Source organism: Columba livia, chromosome 10 (genome assembly GCF_036013475.1).
Source record: "Columba livia isolate bColLiv1 breed racing homer chromosome 10, bColLiv1.pat.W.v2, whole genome shotgun sequence".
Taxonomy (NCBI): Eukaryota; Metazoa; Chordata; class Aves; order Columbiformes; family Columbidae; genus Columba; species Columba livia.
The window spans coordinates 14,458,815-14,479,699 of NC_088611.1; the positions used below are offsets into that span (position 1 = coordinate 14,458,815).

A 20,885-nucleotide genomic window follows, 5' to 3' on the forward strand; every position below is an offset into this window, starting at 1 on the left:
AAATTAAGTTCTGAGAAAGAAACTTCTAATTTTCTTTGCAATGGGTAGAAATTAAAGAAAGATATTGTTTTTGGAGTTTTTTTGAAATTGATTATTCAAAGGATTTCTGTTAAGATTAATTTTGTCCATGTGTAGAACAGCTATAGATGATTTTACGTTCTCATTGCTTTCCTCCCCATCCACACGTTGCCTGGATGAATTAACAGTGGTCAAGAGTAAGCAGCTAGGGTGTATGTGAAATTTAAGGTGAAGTCTGCTCCGCTGAACTTCACATATTTACTTTGTTGGTACAGGAAGGTATGTAGCCTTGGCAGACTGTGTATTTTTCCTTTGCTATAGAGTTACATGGCAACTTCTCAGGGCACAGCTTGCAAGTATTTCTATACTGATGCATGATGTGATGCTTTTCACTGGGAGAAGCTGATCATCTATTGTCATAGACATCCGTTCTGATTATAAAGTTTGCTTTTAAAAGCCCTAGGCCAATATACATCTTAATCTCACACATATGTAATAAGGCAATAATATGTTTTATATTTTTGGTGTTGAGATCTTGCTTCTTGGTAATTTGTGGCAAGAGCATATACCCTGTTTTAAATGAATTGTATAACAATTTGAACAATGGTATGCTAGTGACTTTCCCATTGCTTGTTAGACAGTGAAGAAAGAACATTTAAAATTATGGATCTAGGTCATCAAAAGACCATATCCCAGAAAAATTAATGTCTTTTAAAAGCATTTATCTTTACCAAGTTTAACTCACTCTAGCATGTTGAAAGTAGTTAAAGGAGTAGAGGCATTCAGGTTTGTACTATCAGGAATACAATGTCAAAATTGAAATTTTAATCAAGGAACAAACTACAGTAATGCAATTAAAAGTATATGTTTGGCTATGTCTAAGATGTGATTTAGTGCAGCAGGTAGGTAGTGCTCAGAAAATACTGGACAGACTCTTAGAGCTTGCGAAGAGCCCTGGGGTAGTTGAGAATTGATTGCTGGCATTTTTGTTCTGTTTCAAGGCATATAGTCTCTCTGTACGTGTATGTGAGAACACAGGAGTGTACACGGACTCAAAGAAAATTGCAGTTCACAAAGGAAAGAAAAGGCATGTTTTTAGGTTTTGTGGTTTTTAAACTTTTTGGTGTTCTGGAAACTTCTGAATGAACTCATGTTTCTTAAAAAAATAGGTAATAAACATTTTTGAGAAGTAAAATAGTTATTAAGTAACTTCCTATGAGGAAAACAATGAGCTACTGTCAAATTGGGGAGTGGAAGTCATGTACCTTTTACATATATTTATAAGAAGCATAAAAGAAATTTTCTACAATTAGAATAATTATGGAGTGGAAATGGAGTTTTCAGTTTTCTTTCTCAGCTTGTGCACCTGCTACAGAAATTAAAGCATTTTTGTGCTTCTTTAGATTGATGTTTCTTAAATGAATAGCAGTCTTCTCAGTTCCCTCGTAACTTGGAAGTTATTTTGTATGTTTACATAAAATCCTCTTATGGCAGCTTGGAATTTGGAAAGCCTGGTTATCTGAGAAGTCAGTCTTCTCTTATCATGACAACCTGAGAATTTGCTACCTGTGTTTTCTCTCCAAGCAATAACAGAATTAACATTTTGAATATTTGATTTGGTATAAAAGAACTGTTATAGTTAGCCTCATGAAATTAGATGTGTTACTTGAACTTTTAGGTAATAATTTGTTTTTAAGAAGGAAAGCTTGAAGTTATCAGGAAGTTTTAAAGAAAACTGCTTCTCCCCCCACTCCCCAAACATTTTAAATATAAACCTGATGTGGTAAACAGATAATGGTGCTTCACATTCTTTATCACAAGCGAAACAGACAGAATATGAGAAAAGTCAACAGTCTGTAGATTCAATTTCAATACTCTTAACTGTTCATTAATGTGTTTGCATTAGTTTTGTCAGGTGAATGACAAGTAGACTTTAACAAATAATATTTAAAGACCTTGAACACCAATTTCCCTGGCTTTGCTCTGCATCAAACAGGGATGATGGTGGAGGAAAGTAACTGGTTTTTATTAGGAGAAGCGAGAGATGTTGCACAGTCTGATGATTTTTACTCTACAGCAAGTTTTCCTACTATGGCATAGATAGATTCTCAATAGTTTTGTGAATTAAGACAGAGGAGTATTTAGCAATGTTGATATAGTTAATTTAGCAGTAAGTGAGGACAATCGCTGGGGTCAGAAGCAGCAGTTGAAAAGACAGCTGATTTAATAATGTAAGTTCCACCTGCTGTGCCTGCAAATGTATTCCTCGAGACTTTTTGAGTAGATTCTCATCCTGCATCTGCACCTGATCCTGGGAACTCTGGAAACTGGCTGAACAACTCAGACAACATCCAGTAGGATGAGCTGGTTTATTTAACCTGTGTCTAAAGTAGTTGACTCACGTTTTTCAGATAAATCGATGCAGGATATGTAAGAAGATGAAAACATGCATGCAGGTTAAAAGACTAACAGTAGCAAGTCAAGATGATTTCCAGACTTTCCTTGTTAATTTGACAAATCTTGGCAGGTAGCCGAGCCATGTTTCTGAAGTTAGCTTTTAGCATCCCTTTATAGTAGCCTAAAACAGGCAGATTCTTTTAAGTAGTGTAGTAGTTTTCTACATTCTTAGTTGTCTCCTTCACCCTAGTTTTCTTTAGTTTGCTTTTGAACAGTCGCTTATTTGAACTATACCTTTACATCTCCCCTATGTTCTATGAATAAAGCAAGGTAAAAGTAGAAGGAAGTAAAATTACTATAAAGAAAACTTCTTCCAAGTCAAAAAACCCATCAAGAAATAGCAGCTTTCCTTCCATTCAGAGCACAGAGGGCTTTATTTAATTCCTTGTCTCTTACTTTTTTTTCTGTTCTGTTAAGATGTACAGCCTGGCAGAAGGTAAGTACATTCTTTCTTATGTACTCTGGAGTAGAATGTCAAAAAAGCGACTTGGGTGAAAGTGTAGTACATCTTTCTTGTTTATAGTCCCTGAACTATGAAAGCCCCAGGAATACTTATTTGATGGAATACATCTTGCTGGGCAGGCAGTTTTAATACTGAAGGTGTGTACATGCCTCTCAGATCTAAGGTGTTCTGCTGACTGATAGACTGAATTTCACCCTATGTTTAATTCAGAGTGATAATCTTCATCTGCAATCATTGTTCAAAACTGTCATTTTGTAAACGGACCACGTTAGAAAGATGTTGCATTTTATTTTTATTAATCTCAGGGAAGTGATTTTCCTGATTTTCACAACTTCCATTGAAAGGTAGGAAATAGTTGTTCTGCTAAGGAAGAGTGTAGTTGACTGTTGGAATGAGAAGCTGTAGTGCTTATTAAATTGCAGAGATGGCTCCTCAACTAACTTCCAGGTTGAAAAGTGAAATTGTAATGCAAGCAGGACTACAGTCATTGCACCTGAGATTATGGCACCTGTTACGACCACGAGGAAGAATTAGTGATGATCATATGCAGATTATTTTTTTAAGATTAACAATGTTTAGTATTCTTGTGTCAAAACGTAGTTTTGCAAGTCCTTTACCAAGTGTAAAACTACTTAATCTCTGAAACTGCTTTAATAACTATTGTTAAATTATTGTAAAAATTGACATTTCAGATGAAAAGGAAGATATTGTAATACCGAAATGGAAAAGACTTTGGCTTTTACATATTTTTAGGAGATAAAAAATTCTTAAAAAGAATTTATACAGGCCATTTTACCCTCAATCTTAACATGAGTACTTGTAGATTCCCAACATGTAGGATTTGAATAATCTTTTTTATCTCATGCGTGCTGAGGTGTCTGTCAGATATTAGTATGAAGGGGCTTTGTAGCTTATAGTAACAAATAGAAATGTGCAGCTGTTTGGAAAAATAAATGTTTATGTTTCTAGAATGTGCCAGTATCTGAACGTTACACATCTGCTTGTGTCTCTGAACTGAAAGTAAAAAGTTGGATGGCAGAACTATCTTCATACATGTTTCCTTAGGAAATATTTAGTTACGGTAGGAATTCAGTGTAAGTGTAGGGTGGCCTTTGGTCAGGATGAGGGAGAGAACACGAGCCTGAGGTTTGTTGGTGAGGAGCGGAGCTGCGATGCAGCAGAAAACCGATGTACCATCTCTTATATCTGTGATCTGCAAGACTGTAGTCCCTTGCAAATCAAGTTTTTCAGGGGGCGGCATGGTGAAGTGCTTGTTGGGAATAAAAAGGGAATATGGAGGCCCCTTTACAGACACAGCAGCAACTCTGACTCTTTATTGGAAGAAAATCCAACTATTAGGTGCTTCTGGTTTACACTGCTTGTTACACGCCCCAGTAAGAACAGCAGCATCAGGACAGTCTCGTTAGGGAGAGAGGATTTATTGTGGAAAAAATGACTGGGTCATAGTATCTTGTAAAAACAATAAAGCAACCATTTCTTTTCAGGATAGCAAGTATCAACCTGCTGCATTTTAAGGCAGTGCAGAAAACATGGGCCGCAATGTTCTCTGCTTGATCACAGCAGAGGGAAACACTGTCCCTTGTTGGTTCTGTTAATTTTTAGTTACTTTCTGCATTGCAGAAGACTTTACAACATTCATTACTCTTGACAGCTCAAGGAATCAAAGCTATGTACAGTTTAAGTGTCACCAGCTACATGGGCCAGTCAAAACTGTTGCTGGTTTGTTTTTGTTTTTCTTTTTCTTCCCTGTGTGCACTTTTAGGTGATGGTTGCAGAAGCACTGAATATTTCCAGGGAAACGTACTTTGCAATTTTGATGGACAGAGCCTGCAATGGACCCGTTATGGTTGGCAGCCCGCAGGGTGGTGTTGACATAGAAGAAGTTGCAGTTACTAGCCCAGAACTCATCTTTAAGGTATTAAAATAATATTTTAGACAAAAATTTTTCCTTGTCAGTTATCCAAAATAATATTTCTTTTTCCCCTTTTTCCTTCCATTTTTTCTTCTTCCATCTATAGAAAGAAGACAGAACCATAAAAATTGTGTTTCTGTGAATAGGGGACCAGGCTCGTCAGCTGGTAGATAAAGGATGTTCAACATCTGATTTAGTTAGTGTTTGTGTGTCCAGCTTGATTTAGAAAAAGAGCTTATATCTGGATGCTTATAGCATCTGTTAAACTTAATATCTGAGATGTTTTATGATGAGTGAGTTTCACTTCCAGAAAGCCACACAGTTTTTCACAAGTGAGTTGGTACCAATATGGTTATTGTTTCTGTGGTCTTTTTTTTTCTAATTGACAGAGTTGTTAATTATTTCTTTGTACCTGGATGACTTTTGCATCTGAAACCCCAACTGTTGTAATTGCTTTCTTAACGATGGCTACATTTAACTATTTTTTATGTAACTGTGGCATGATAATGAGTAGACAAGTTATTCATCTGGGAAAATAATTGATACAATCAAGTATAATTATTCAAAAAATTGTAAAAATATTTAATGTGCATTTCAAAATTATATAAACTTCACAGTGTTACTGGGCAGTGACACCATTGCCTTGAAAACATTCCAGAAGATATCATAAAAATTAGCAGACTAAATATTCGTCAAAGCCATCTGTACAGTAATTAAAAGTGAAAACTGGTGTCACATTGTCTTGTCAGCATGCCACCCTGAAGAATTACGTATTTTTTTGAAGGAATGTTTCATAGTTGGTGTGGTAATTATAACATACCCTATAGGCAGCTGCTATAGCCTCCATTTCAGAGAACTTTGGCAAACAGCCATACTTTAATTACTAATTTGCAAATGTATACTAAGTGTTTTCCTTTTGGAGTTATAAATCTCCATTCAGATTGAATATTTAGTTATATTTATGCATGTTGTTGTTACAGGAGGAAATAGATATTTTTGAAGGCATAAAGGATCATCAGGCATTGCAGATGGCAAAAAATTTGGGGTTCAAAGGACCTTTGCAACAGCAGGTAACTTGACTCTACTCCTGTAGTTTTTACTGAAGACATTTTAGCCCAGCTCTACAATAAGTGCTTTCCAAATAGACACGAAATGCTGTGTGTTCATTATATCAGGACCGTTTAGACATTTTAAGTACTAAATTGCACCTATATGATTGTCATTGGGCTTTAGCAGTTTGAATAAGGTCTTTACTGTTCCAAAGTGAAAGCCCCCGGTCTTTGAACCAAATGCTATTACGCCTTGTGAAATTCTTTTGGTTTCGTTGGAATTGCATTGAAGCTCCGTAAATTACACGGGTAGAGGGTTTTTTGGAAAATTTGGCCCTTAATATGTAGAGAAGGGGAAGAAGTAAAAGTGTTCTCTCTGTGTAACTAAAGCTTTTTTTTCTGTCTTCATCTCAAAACCAAAAGTCTGCCAGCTTGTTGTCTTTTCAGTATCCCTTTTCTATATAGATTGGTATTCCATGTTGTACACAAATATGCAAGATATTTAGCCTTTATGAATCATTTTTCAGAAAGGAGAAAGCTTGGTTAAGCTACTTTTGTGTTTTTTATTTTTTTCCATAGTATCAAACTGTCATTTTTGTAGAATTACTTTATTTTTAGTTCAGCAGTTTTAATTATTTTGTATGCCAACTGTGCAATTAACAAATGCATAATCATTAAGTAAATTAACACACATTTGAAGATTTAGCTGTATATCTAATGAGGAGGAATGATTATGTAGAACCTTTCAACCCTTGAAGAGTTCCGGTACTTAATAATTAACAGCAATATAGGGACTTCTCAACAATACATTTAAATAATGCTACAGTAAATGCATTTCTTTGCTTTTTCTATCAACTCGAAGGAACTTATTGAAGCATGAGGACATAGTTTTTATTCAGACAAATCCTTGTATTCATTTACACATTCCCTATTTCTACGTTGGGATTTTGTGCTTTGCCTCGAAGAGGCTCAGTACTCGTAGACCTTGAGAAAGAGAAATGTTGACATTAACCTGCCTGATCCAGAGAGGTGCTGAAAGATGGAGCAGCCTTTAATAAAGGTTAAGTGATTCTGACAATCTGTTAAAATTACAGCAGTGTACTGGGGCAACAACAGCTTTTCAGGTTGCCCAGAATCTGTGTGAGGTTGCAAGGTAGGGCTTCCTCCCTGGTGTCACTGTTGTGATCCCTACCCATGTGGTGGTAGGACGGTTTGTCAACCATTGAGTGTCCACACCAAGGAAACTCCTGATTTATAACTGATTTTTTTCAAGTCATAACCACTGAGAATGCTTCAGCCGATGAATTCTGAGTAGGGTAGACTTCATAAGCAATTTATGTGCTGCTTCCACACTCTCTTTACGGAGTCTTATACCCAAAAATAGATGCAACTCTCCAGGTGCAGCCTTGCCAGACGGGAGCATCGGTCATCATGTTCTTCCTCATGTAGTGCAGTATTGGGGTTGAGCCTTTCCATTTGTAATGTTTTCTTTCTTGTGAATGACGCTGGGCGAAAGCTGACTTCTGGTTTGTTTTTTTTTATTCCCATTCACTTTGCTTATTAGGAGAAGTCCCAAATATTTTTGATTTGTGCACTTCAGTTAACTGATCAGTAATGAAGGAACAGATTTGAATGGTTCTTTATTAGTGCACTTCTTCATCTGCAAGCTTACTTCAGCTAATAGGTTGTCAGTGTGTAATGAACCAAAGGGAATTTTTTAATGCACATTCATGTTGCTGCTGTTTAAGTTGTTCTATTAATGGAAGAATTTTATAAGAACAAGAGACTTGGAAGTTAATAGTCACAATACTTTCGGCCACAGAACCAGTCACAGAGTTAGATCGTGAGGAACAAAAGGAACAAGCAAGAGTATCTTGTAAGGAGTAAACAAGCATGCTTCCAACATAATTTCTTCAAGAAAACATTTCAGACTGATGAAGGAAGGAGAAATTTATGTGTTCTCTAAAATCAGTAATGTGCACATACTGCTTTATGGTTTCTGAATTTAGACTGATTAATGTGAATGTAGCTTAGATCTCGGCATATTGGAGAATATGTCATTATGAACTGCTAGGCACTTTTGAATTTAAACTTGTCATAGTAATTGTGCTGCTTATTTTGTAGAAAATCTCCAGTTCATGTAGTCTTTAAATGCCCATTTACTAAATGTTATGCTGTATCATGATGTTACATTATAGCTATTTTATATACGATATAAATATGATTAAAAAAAAACAGAAATAAAAGTAGTAATTATCTAGAGCTAGTGTGCAATTTAATACACTAAAATAATCAACAATGGTTTACCTTTGCTTTGAAAACATTCACTTTTATTTTTCTGTGTAGTAATTATAAATCGCTTGATCAAATTTAGGCAGCAGATCAAATTAAGAAGCTGTATAATCTTTTCTTGAAAATTGATGCCACTCAGGTTGAAGTGAATCCCTTTGGTGAAACTCCAGAAGGGCAAGGTAAGAAATGGAAGGAAACAAATGAATGCATTATCATTCTTTATTAATGCAAACTATAAATTAAATTGCATAGAAGGCTGTAGCAGCAGCTTTGCATTAATTTCATTTTGTAATGTACTTTCAACAACATTCATAAATATTCCCATGGCAGATTTTACATTTCAATACCTTTTGTTATTTCATCCAAATACTGGAAATACCGGCTTCTACATGTTACGCTTACTGAGAAACAGCAACATTTTCTGCTCTTCTGTGCTTTGTACAGAGTTGTGGTTTTCTTGGTTTTGTTTTGGTGGGTTTTGATGTTTGTTTTTGTTCTGTTGTATTTTTTGTGTGTTAGTGCTGCTAGAATTACTGAGATCATGCAGAAATAAACTTTCTGTTTTACATTTGTAAGCATATGGATAAGTTAAAATTGTGAGTGCATGACTCCGCAACCTACAAAAGCACAGGAGACATCCCAGCTAGAATGAACACTTAGCTACATGCTTCCACCATCAATACATGGCTAAGAAGGTGTAGGGTACAAATAAAGACCTGGATTAGCTTTCACATCATTCTGGTAGTTGTTTTTTCTGCTGAAACATTTCCTTCTGTTTGTCATTTTTGTCCCACTAACTTGAACGAAGACGAAGAGAGGAAGAACTAAAGATGGCTTTGGTACATTGAAATAAAGTAGGGCTGATCCAGGTGGGTCATATTTACCACCTTGCTCTTTTGTTTGATGGCAGAGAATTGTTACCTGTGCATTCACTCCTGATGCCAGTATTTTATGGTATTTATGCCCCCTCCCTTTTTATTTCTTTTATTTGATTTAAATGGGTAAAGAAGAGAAGTTGTGGAGCTCAGGGGGAGTTATCTGAGGCCTCAGTGTCAGAGGCTGCGGTTCACAAGCGCCAGGGACTTCCTAGAAAAGGTCCCACCTACAGTGTCATTTTGTGACTTGGGAGAAGCCTTGGACATTGGGAAGGGCCAGTGTGTGTTTCTTGAGTATTCTTTATCAATGTTTTTCAGGAAAGACAATTCCAGCTTTTCACCAAATTTATAAGAGATGCCCACAGATTAAAGTGGAAATTAGAAAGTGGAAAGAGAAAGCATTTACCCATCTTAACTGACACTGGGAATGTGGCTGCTTAATTGCTGTTCTGGGAACTTTTGGAAGAAGATCAGTATTAAGAACACGAGTTCCTCATAGGAGTCAGTGCCAACTGAAAGAATTAGTACTCTTAAAATACTTTTTATGTGCCCTTGGCTAGTTTGGAAAATAAACAGCTTTTAACTAAAAATCCATATTTTTGGCTCAGTTGGTCACAAATTCGAAAGCGGAATTGTGGGTAGAAACTATGCAGTCTCTTCCAGTTGTCCAACTTTGTTTTGCCTTATTTATTAACAAACCAAATGCAAAAGAATTGTCGACAACTTAAAAGGAAAATTCTGCTGGTAGTGAACTCTGCAGAGCTCTAAAAGGTCTAAAGTAAATCCTGCCCCACCTCATTTTATTAACATATCTTAAAAGGTGCTGCTCTGTGTTATAAAATAGACTACTAGAATCCTTTAGCTCTCTGGATGGAGTTAACCTCATGAGGATGATTTCCACCAAATGCTGTAACTCTTTATTTGAGAATCTGTTGCAGCCCTGTGTGCTCCGATTTCCAGCTCATTTGAAGTACCATAATAATGTGCACACTGAATCAATAATTTCTGCATTGTAAACCTCACTCAGCGTAATAAATGTAAGTCTAATTCTTAGCAACTAACTCTAGCTCCATTGGTTCTTAGGCAGATTGTGAAATGTGTGCACGGGGAGAGAAACAAAAAACCTTTCTATTGACCAGTGTAGTTCTATTGTAGGCTGTATTTTAAATGGAAATGGAAAATTTGCCTTCAGAACCTGACAGACTGTTGTTTTTCCCCACCATTTAGATAGATCCATTGGCCTCATTAAAACCGGTTGGGAATGAGGTGAGAAGGACGTTTTCATTTTGTGTTGCACAGTGAAGTTAAAGTGCCACAGTGAAATAAGGCCTTGCAAAATGAATGGTCTGGATTTTGCAAGGTCTAGCAATGTACAACACAGGACACTTTTGACCTTTTGAGGATGAATGGTACCTTTAAAATAGGTGCAGTGAAAACTGCTGGAACTTGCATGTACATTATGATTTGCACTTCAAAAGAAATTCATTGCTCTAATTGTCTGCTATGACTGATTTACTTACTCTGTTTATTTTGTGGGTTCAAGACCACCGATATTGTAAAAAAAATTTCCGTCCTCAAAATTTTTGAAATAATCTTTTTAGTAGAATAACTGACCAAGATATCTTAACACTACCGGGCAGTATGGAAGGCTCCCAGTAATCCTGATGCTCAGTCACATGTCCAAAATTGGGACGTGTATTACAATTACCTTCTATGAAGCAGAGAAATGAGTTAGAGCTGAGCTCCTTGTGCCAGGGGTTGGCTGTTCTGGTATTCACACTTGCTGTTACAGAACTAGCTCAGATGACTAGTAGAGAAGCACTTTACAGTTCTGTTATTTTGGCAGAACAAAGGGCAAAATCCTCAGTTCAGTACCTGTGTCGTCTCAGACATGTAACCCTGCAAGGAATACCTTTAATGATGTCTTGGGTGTTAGTGAAAGGACACTATAGACACGTGTATAAACACTTGGGAAAAGCAGGACAGCACTGTCAGATAACAGAACAGAGGATGTATTTGACTGGGTACCAACACAGAGGGAAAACTGGTGGGCAAGTGAACAAGACAAAACTGCTGGTCTAGATGGTCCTAAAGGACTACGGTGTTATGAACGTTGCACCCTTGCTGGGATATTATGAGGTGGCACTATGGAAAAAATGAACTGATTTGGATAAGTTAACCAACTGAGCTTTTCTGGAATGGCTGTGCATATTTCAGGGCTTTATTTGAGGAATAGATGGAGTTTTTATCCTGTTTTCTCTGAGGATTTTCCCCATGTATTTTGCATCCAGGAAGCTGAGGAGCAAAACCAGAGTGGGTTTCAAGCAGTGAAAGCCATCTTACTAGCAGGCACGCACACAAGTCCTCCTGTGCTTATTTCTTTTTTGCTAGCAGTTTCTCCATCTGCGGTGTCTTAAAGAAGAATAAAGGTAGAACAAATGGGAGACATTTGAGTAGCTTAATGCAGTTATTCCTAATGATAAAAGTCTCTGCATGAAGACCATTATTCCCATCAAAGTAACAGTTAAGATGGATTTATTTCTTGCTGTGTTTCATGTTTTTCACTTGTGTGAAAATCCATTAGAAAATACGTTGTCATGTGTATTTCTTTTTGTTTAATTGTGTAGCATATTCTTTGTTAACACTATTGGGTCAGAAGCCTGTAACTGCCGATTTCTTTGGGTTTTTTTGTTTTGTTTGCTCTCAGTGTAAGCTGTTGAACTGGCAGATGACAGAAGTCCAATACTGCTAGCAGAAACAACAGGAGTACTCCATGCATATAAGTGTTGGAGCTTTCTTTGATATTTGTTTAGAAGAAAAATTCATTTGTATAGTCTCTCATGCATGTAACAATGTGCTTTTGATAGTGAAAATGGTTTGATAAATATTAATAAGTGTTTTTCCTGCTCCTTTGTATAGTATGGCCTTTGTTAAAGATGAATGTTCTGTAGAAATGAGATTCTGTTAATGTGACATTGAGGATGTTCATGTCTACGGTAAACAGAGCTCTGAGACTGTGGTTTTGCTTTAGCTTTGAGTTGTTTTAGCAGTTAAAGGAACTGAAAATTTGAAGAAAAATGTTACAGGTCTTAGTTCACTGTTAAAAAAATTTAAAGCAGCTCTGATATAGTAGAGGCATATTATGAACTTTAGGCATTTTTCTCCTCTTGGCAGATTCCCACATGATGGTTGATCAGGTAAGATCTCGACTCTTCCAAGCGGGACTTTTACACAAAAATACTCATGAAAAGTTTTCTGAAATGAAATTTGATCCTGTTGTAATTTAATCTGGTCTTGATTACAAATCAAACATGTTTAAAAAAGCACATAAACCCCAGCAACATCAGAGAACCAAAACAAGAAAACCCAATGCAAATCAAGACATGCAGCCGAAACTTTCCTATTTGTGCAAATGTTGTTTGCTTAGATATTTTCTCCTAAGTTAAGCAACTGTATGTGGGGAAAAAAAGAGAGATATTTGTTCACCAAAAGTATTGTGTGATTAGTTATTTAATCAATGGGTATCTACATGAAAGATTAAAAATTGTCTGTTTAAGTGTAATTTACCTCTAGTTGCAGAGACATGTACAATGCTCATGAGTACATGCACATGTAGCATGTGTATGTTTCCATGGCAATATGAATCAAAACATGGCAGAAAGAAAAAAACAGAGATTTTTCTGGATGCAGCATTTAAAGGCACTTAAATATTACTGGTTTGCATTGAGAAATCAGTTATAGGTCACTCAATAATTATAATCTGGATATAGTGCAAGTCAAATTACTTAAATAGTGAAATATAAGTATATAGTCTTACATTAACTTAGAACATTTTAATCTAATGAGATGTTTGCCTATGCAAACCCATAGAAATAATTAATCAGTAAATAGGCAGATAACCATTTCACCCTACATGCATTTCTGTTACTGTTTGTTTTATGTGAATATGATGTCTACTAGCTGGTCTTTTGTATCTATTATTTAGCATAGTCATGTTTAGCTACTTCTTAGTTTGTTTTTACAACCATAGTGGATGTTGAAGTTTTCTATTTACTTTATAAAAGTTTTCTATTTACTTTATTTAAAAGTCATCTTTTGATCATTTTTAACTTACATTGGTTTAGAGTTGTTTTAATTTAGATCTGTAGTGAAATAATGTCTGTATAGCTAATAACATTACAAATTAAAAATATGGCTAAGGAAAGCATTTTGTATTGCTCACCTATAAATGAGTGCACATTACCAAATGTTGCTTTGGATTGAAAACCTGTTACCTGTTATATCAGTCATACTTTCAAAATATTGAAGGTAGAGTGTCGTGAAATTACGGTAGACCACCTCTCCAAATAATAAAAACTGCCATCATAACTAATGGGAACTTTGTTTGAAGCAAACACAGAAGATCATCCCGTGACAAAGGTGAGTGACTGTGTCATGTGGAGATAGATGCTTGCTGAACCTTTTCTCAATGTGGGATTTCAGGAAAACTCGTCCTTCTCTGCTGGATTCAACTCTGGAACTTCAGCTGATCATTTGTTGGAAGCAGCATCAGTCCTAAGCAAGCTCCTTCCCCTCCCTGCTGTAGTAGTTGTAATATTTCAGAAGCTCTGACTAATTGTCATCTCTAAATGTCTACTTCTTGTTGTTGTTTGATTTTTTTTCTTTAGTTGTTTGTTTTGATGCCAAGATAAACTTTGATGACAATGCAGAATTTAGGCAAAAAGAAATATTTGCCATGGATGACAAGTCTGAAAATGAGCCTATAGAGAATGAAGCTGCCAAATATGACTTAAAATATATAGGACTGGATGGAAATATTGCTTGCTTTGGTAAGAACAAATAAATTCAAAAGACATTTGAAGACAAATTCATACTTGTTCAGTGTATAGACTTTGCTTACGTTCTGATGTTCAATCCACCCTTGATAGTATTTCAATCTATTTCGCTGAGGTTTGTCCTTCCACAAGTTCTTGCAAGAATGACACAAAAATTGCGTTGAAACTGTGGTGAAGGCCAGAGCAGACGGGGAGGGCACATGGTGTCAGAGAGAAGACAGGCCAAGGCGGGAGCCTTGGGAGTTCCTGTGTTCTGATTTTTTTAGGCTGATGCAATTGGTCTTTCCAGTAAGTGGAACAAAACAAGTCATAGAAATTTGATAATTAATTTTCAAAAATGACACTGTGTTACTTACAAGGCACTGCAAAGGTATGTGTGTAAAACCAGGACATTCCCATTTACTAATGAATATTGAACTCCGTTTCCCTGTAACAAAAGCTGCTAAAGACGCTGCTTGGTTGTTAAAAGGAAAATACCAGTTTCTTATTTTCCTGAACTTTCTGTAGAACAGAATTTACTCTGTTGTTTAGAAGAGATAAGTAAAAACGTCTGCTATGCTCTACATAATTTTCATTTTGTAGAAATTCTTTTAGCCAGTACAACTTTTTGTTGTGTATCTAATTGAATTAGTCATTTTATCGCAGCTTGGTGACTTGACTGCTTTTAGAAACTGTCCAGAGTTTACATTGCTTGCTTGTGTACTTTAGCCGTGAATCCAGAAGATACTAATAGTGTGTTGCAGTTGATTTTATAAGAGACAGTGTGATTTTAATCCCAATTTAAAATAAAAAAATAGCAAACAATAATTTGCAACACTACTGTTTTTAGTATTAGATATTACTGTTGAATTACAGTTGCCATAGAAGCCTCACTTTATCCAGCAGGAGCAACTTAACTGGGGCAAATAACTCTCATCTACTTTTCCTTGCTTAAGGGATGTTTGTGCCCATGGGAATGTTTCTAGTCTGGTGCAAACACAAAATAAAAGATACTTGCAGGAGCATCTGATATCTGTCCCCAAAATTTAGTCATCTGTTTTCAGAATGATGGCAGGGGAGCATGGAGAGGCAATCTGTCCTTCACATCTCGTGATGTGATCACTGTTGCCAGCAATTTGTGGTGTCTGGGTTATTTTTTAAACCAGAAGTTTTTGCATTTCCACAATTACCATTCCAGTGCTCATACATGCTTAAGGGGAAGGTCCTAAAGTTGATACAGTCATAAGGAAACTTTGGTGTCTATGCTCAAGATTTTGAATTATTTGTTGCATTGCATATACTTGAATAGGTACTGACCTATTTAGAAATAAATATTTATGTAACATTTTGGGTACTATTATGTAGTTGTGCTGATATGTTTTGAAGCCTTTTCACAAATCTTATATACTTTTATGTGAAATAAAAGCACTTGATGTTTACAATTACAGTCAATGGAGCTGGACTTGCAATGGCAACCTGTGATATAATATCCCTGAATGGTGGAAAGCCAGCCAACTTCTTGGATCTCGGTGGAGGTGTGAAAGAAGCACAAGTATATCAAGCATTCAAACTTCTGACTGCTGATCCAAAGGTAAAAGCTAACAAACAGTGTTGGTTTTGCACTGGAAACTTCCCTGGGCAATAATGCAGCTCTATTACAGGATTATGAATAGTATCCTGAAAAATACAGATCATGGTGTGAACATCGAGGGTGAGTTCATAAAGGGGAGGCCTTTCACTTCCCAACCCTCGCTCAGGTTTGATCAAACTCGAGCGGGTGCTTTCTCCAGGCGGTTCAGCACAAACATGCAGATGTTACAGTGCTGGGCATTGCAGTGCTGAACTTTGAAATCTGGCTCCTAAAGCAGAATTTGTGGGGAGCTTTAGATATATAAAATATTGTTCCTAAAAGTGTACTGCCACAGTAGAGTGAGAAGGAAAGTGTAAGTTAAGCAAATAGCTAATACTGAAGGCTGATTTGTACTCTTTCAAGCTTGAATTTTCTAAAATATCCGATCCTGCACTGCAGGATAGTAGTCTGTGTTTAATTAACATTCAGAGGTTGGAATCATAGCCTGGTACGTTCTGACATTTCCTTTTGCAGATGGAGGTGCAGTTGCTCTTTTCTTTTGAGCAACAGGAGAAGACGTTAGTCTGTGTGTTTTGAGTACAAGTTATTTCTAGAGATGCATGTGAGCATGCTGAGGTCATTGGTCCCCTTTGCAGACAGAAGTAGAATATCTACTGAGAGAATATTGATTAGGCGTAGGCATTGGAGCAGTGCCAGCTGCCCATCCCTGCCAGCTCCGAGTTAGGCTTTTGTATGTAGCCAGAACTTAAACTACTATAGATTTATTTTTTTATTTATTTTTTTAACTAATGAAAATTTGTCAAGGGCTTTGATTGTCTTTTGCATCTCCTACACCTAAGCATCTCTGCTGAAGTCCTAATTTCAACATTCGGCTTTATGTCCTTTGTCTCTTTTTCTCTGCGCTTCCATCCTTCCATTGTTTTTTCTTGTGTTATGTCTGTGGTATTAGCTCCTCTAAATACCACCTTCCTGTGAAAATTGCACAACTGTGATGGTATATCCTGGGCAGCAGTAAGTGACAAAATGTTGTGACTGTTCAGATAGAGGAGGATATTGTTTGCAGTGAAATTTCAAGGCAAAATCGGGAAGAAAATTTACAGTACAAAATAAGCACAAGTTGACTTCATGTTGTAAACTCCTTGCAGTTGTAACTCTTCTTGCATGTTTTTAAGGCACATAGTACCTAGACAGCTCAACTGAACCAGAGAGGGTCATCTGAAATATTTAAAACATTCTTCCTGGAACTTTTTGCACTCCCACAGACCTAGGTCATGCTGACTTTTTTTTTGGTAGAGGTGTATATTCTTCCTAACACCCATAGGAAAAGAACTGGTTGTCTTTTTCTACTTGGTGGTCGTATAAGCTTCAAGTTATTAATGTGCCTAAAGGAACACAGACCTGGAGGAGTAGAGAAGCAAGATATCTTGCCTGGGGCAGAAGGGAGGCAGGATGGGACTTTGGATTCATGGTAGAAAACCTGATAGTTTCCTTCATTGCCTGATGCTAGTAGGCATTGTTATGCTTGTCTTAATTTGTGTGAGTTTTAGCTATTCTCAGGACATTACATGAAGATTTGTTTGTGCGTGTTTGAGTTGTTCTGCAGTACGTGCTTCATATGATGATCACGGTTTGGCTGAGATGTAATTTAGTTCTGGAACTTGTATTAGTGCTGGAGAAGCAGGTGCAGTAAAGTCTTAAATACACAACTTAGCTGATGATTATTGCTATGCTAAATAGGTTCTTCTGTCTGCAACAGCACAAACAGCAGGCATTAATTTTGGTGATGAAACTTACTAAGTTTAAACAATTTTAAAATGAAAAGGCATTTCAGTAGCTCTCAGCTATATAATACCTGCATGCTTAACATTTGACTTGTAAATGTATCCTGTTCTGTATTCCGCTTGTATATTACTGCTTAAAACTAGTTGCTTACAGCAGGGCTAGTAAAGCTATGCTAATTGAGACAATGAGGCAAAGTAAAAAGTAGTGTGGAAAGGAACTGAATCAGTCATTTATGCTTGTGTTCCTGGCTTTGACTGTCCAAAGGTATAGAATGCTTTAGCCTAAATGCAACACAACTCATTCCCGATTCATTTGTTGCCTCTTCTCTTCCTTTTGAATGCCTTTTCTGATCTTTTCTCCCTTCATAGAAAGAATCACAGAACAGCTCCATTGCATTTCCCTTTTGTTCTCTTTATTGCACTCTAGGAAAAAGAGGGAGGATAACTGCTTAGAGTCCCACTAGACTCTTGCTATTTGGTATGGTACAGGGGAAAGAGGGTGCTTCTGAAAGTTCCCTCTCCAGGGAACTGGTCTGTCACAGATTTGGATGCACATACATAAGTGACAGCATTGTTGGCCACAGACATTGTGGGTTTTATCGAGATTTAATGCTGTTGCCCATTTTTAAGTTATTGACATTAGTTCTTTTCAGCCTAGCCCTGCACATGGCCAGTCATACCACAGCTCTTACCCCTGAGAGGCTTGCCAGGTTTCAGTGAATCACTTCTGAACTGCTTCTTGTCAGCCCTTTCAGTTTGACTGATTTTGCCTTTATTTTATGTCACTGTGCCCATTATCAATACTGTTTCAGTTCCACATGACATCATGTGAAATACTCTTCTTAATGGTAACTGATGAAGAATATGTATGAGATTAAATTAGGATTAGGGAAGTTGTGCTGATATCCCGGTACATAATAGGAGACTGTAGCAGCTTCGGCAGTTACACCAGCCTAACATCAAAGCCCTTGGGTTTTTTACTGCTCTGCAGTTGAACAGTAATATAAGTTTACTAGCTATTAAAAAAATAAATATCTCATGTCTTACTTCAGTCTGTTCAGAAAAGATAGTAAATGTCTGTTATTTCCTCTCCTCATATACCATGTCCATTAGTTTACTAATAAGATAATCGAGTTAATCCTCTCTTCTCTTAACTAATAGGCTTTCAACCCCAAGAGTCGTTGTGGCTATTGTAGCATTCACAGTTTGTATCTGGTCAGTCATTTCCCTGTAAACTTTGACCTGGTACCCACCTTGTTTGAGAAGATAAAAATTTGCTCTTGGGAACTTGAGGGGCTATTAATTGTTGTAAATGTCTCCAAACCTCTGAGGAACCTCTGAGGAATAACTAAACGAACAAAAGAAATGTCTGCAGGGCTGTAATATGGAGCAGCACTGTCTTTTAGTTGCGCTGAAATATGACACTGGCAGTGTTAAGGACATTGCAAGAGAAGAAATCTTCCAGAAGGAAACGTTCAACAGCACTTTGCAATAGATCTCTTTCCTTCTCTTTAGTTGTCTTTAAAATGTCTGTTTTGTATTAAAGCAAAAATATACAGGTATGCCATGATTTGATTTAGTGAAGCTGGGGATATTGTTTTTGAGAAGAACGAAGATCTTGGCTGGTTTGCTGCTGGTCTAATCTGGCTGTTGTCAGTGTCTATAATTTAAAAAGAAAAAGGAAAAAGTGGGCTTTTTTTGTTGCAAAAGGTTACCCACTGGCTTTTGGATGGAAATGCTGTCTCTGGAGTCAGTGACCCTTTTATACTCAGCTGGTCTTGTTTGCAGTCTGCCATGTCCTAGGTCAGATGGGTCATTGCAATGGTTCTAAATTCCTTTCTTTTCACAATCTAAATTCCAGACTATTTTTTTTTCCCCTCCCTCCTGTCTGTTTCTGTGAGTTTGTGCCATGCATCTACTTTGGCAGGAAATAAACGATCTGCCCTTTTTTCAGGTAGTAACAGGAAAGGGGAAAATGGCTCAGTTCTGGGTGCGGGAGCTCGATTGCTCCACTTTGTCTCCCAGTCAAGTAGAAGTGGTGATTTCTTTGGTATTTTGGAGGTTCTGGGTATGCCTGGCTCTCCTCTGCATGTATGTAGTGCTGTTTCAGCCACCCTCACTGAAGTCCTCATTCTTGGGTACTCTCACCTCCTTACCAAGCTCAACAAGTGCTCATTTTTCTTCATGCTGAAGTCTTGGACCGTTATGTTTACTGTATGATGACTGTTTGTATGATTCAACAAGGTTTTGGAAAGGCTAGAGCTGGAAAAAATAGTCTTGTAAATAAATCTGCTGTCCATGAAACTGAAGCTTGGTTACCATCTCAGGCCTCTTCTTTGGCCTGGAGTCATCCTACATCTCTGACACTCCTGAATTCCTGCAGGTCTTTCAGCTTTTTTATACACATTGCAGAGACAGTCAATATCAAGTTTCAGATGTTGGGCTGGCTGAATCGTGTTTTTGAAGACCCTGGTGACTATAAGAGTACACTCTTCTTGAGATGTATTTAGTGACTACAATAAGATAAAGACCAGAAGCACCTTACCTGCAACCTGATGCAAGTCACATCCTGTACCTTTTTCTCCCATGCCATCTCGACAGAATAAAAATAATGTTGTATAGGTTACTAGTATAGGACAGTTGCCCATTAGTGCTGACATAAGTGGTATGTGTCCTTGAGATGTAACCCAGATGTACAACAACATAGTCTTTCCTCAGGCTTTTGGCTACACGCTATCACTCTCCCTTGTTCTGTTTCCTAACGGGAGCTAAAATAGAGAAATACGAGTAAAGCAAACTAAGCTGTAAGCAGGTTTGTTTTACCATTGACTGAGTCTAGTCCTGAACTTAACAGTTGACTCCTATTGGAAAGTATCTCTGAAATATGGGCAGTTAAAGGCAAAAATTGATTGTTGTTTTTGTTATTTTTTTCCCCCCTAAAGCTTGACAACCATTTTTTGAAGCCTGTCATTGACGATACGACTAAAAGACTTACCAAATCAATTGATGTTAAAAAGTATTTCCTTGTCATTTAAGCAAAATAGTATCGACAGATTGACAAACGCCTCTCTGGAAAAAAATATTCCATACTGACATCTGTTAACTCATAACCAGGGAATAATTAATATCAAATGCACACTTTTTTTTTCCCCCTTTAGGTATTCTTTAGTCCGAATTAAAATTCTTGTTTTAGTTGTATGGAATAGTCATTCTTGTTCCTGTCACCTTGCTTTGTCTGTTTGCTTATGTCGGATGCTTTACTCCGTCCACCTCAGTGATGGGGAAAGTAGTGGCATTGACGTGTCTTGCCATTAAGTTGCATGTGAAACAGGGGTCTTGGGGCTTTTATTTTCCAGGCATCTGAGAGTGCGAACAGAATTCTGAAAGAGGGTAACATTAAATTATAATTTGGAATTCACTTATTTTCCAGCTGTGCTTGATGTGAAAGTAATACAGTTTATCCATCCTTATTGTATAAGAAATTTTTATCACCAGTTTATCCTTTTGGCTTGAGGGATTTTTTAGTATTAGTTTTCTTAACATTGCAGTCTGTTATGTGGCAACAGAAGGGATAACATTATACTAAGAGGAAAGATGTGGGACATTCTTTTC

At 37.0% G+C, this 20,885-nt stretch overlaps 1 protein-coding gene across 1 annotated transcript in view; it reads left to right on the top strand.

Moving 5' to 3' along the window:
• Positions 1–20,885, top strand: part of SUCLG2 (succinate-CoA ligase GDP-forming subunit beta) — a 126,754-nt gene that overhangs the window by 56,679 nt on the left and 49,190 nt on the right. The window contains exons 5-9 of the mRNA XM_065075461.1: positions 4,722–4,874; positions 5,852–5,941; positions 8,295–8,391; positions 13,755–13,916; positions 15,350–15,492. Coding sequence (XP_064931533.1) covers positions 4,722–4,874; positions 5,852–5,941; positions 8,295–8,391; positions 13,755–13,916; positions 15,350–15,492 — 645 coding nt within the window. The remainder of the gene's footprint in view (positions 1–4,721; positions 4,875–5,851; positions 5,942–8,294; positions 8,392–13,754; positions 13,917–15,349; positions 15,493–20,885) is intronic.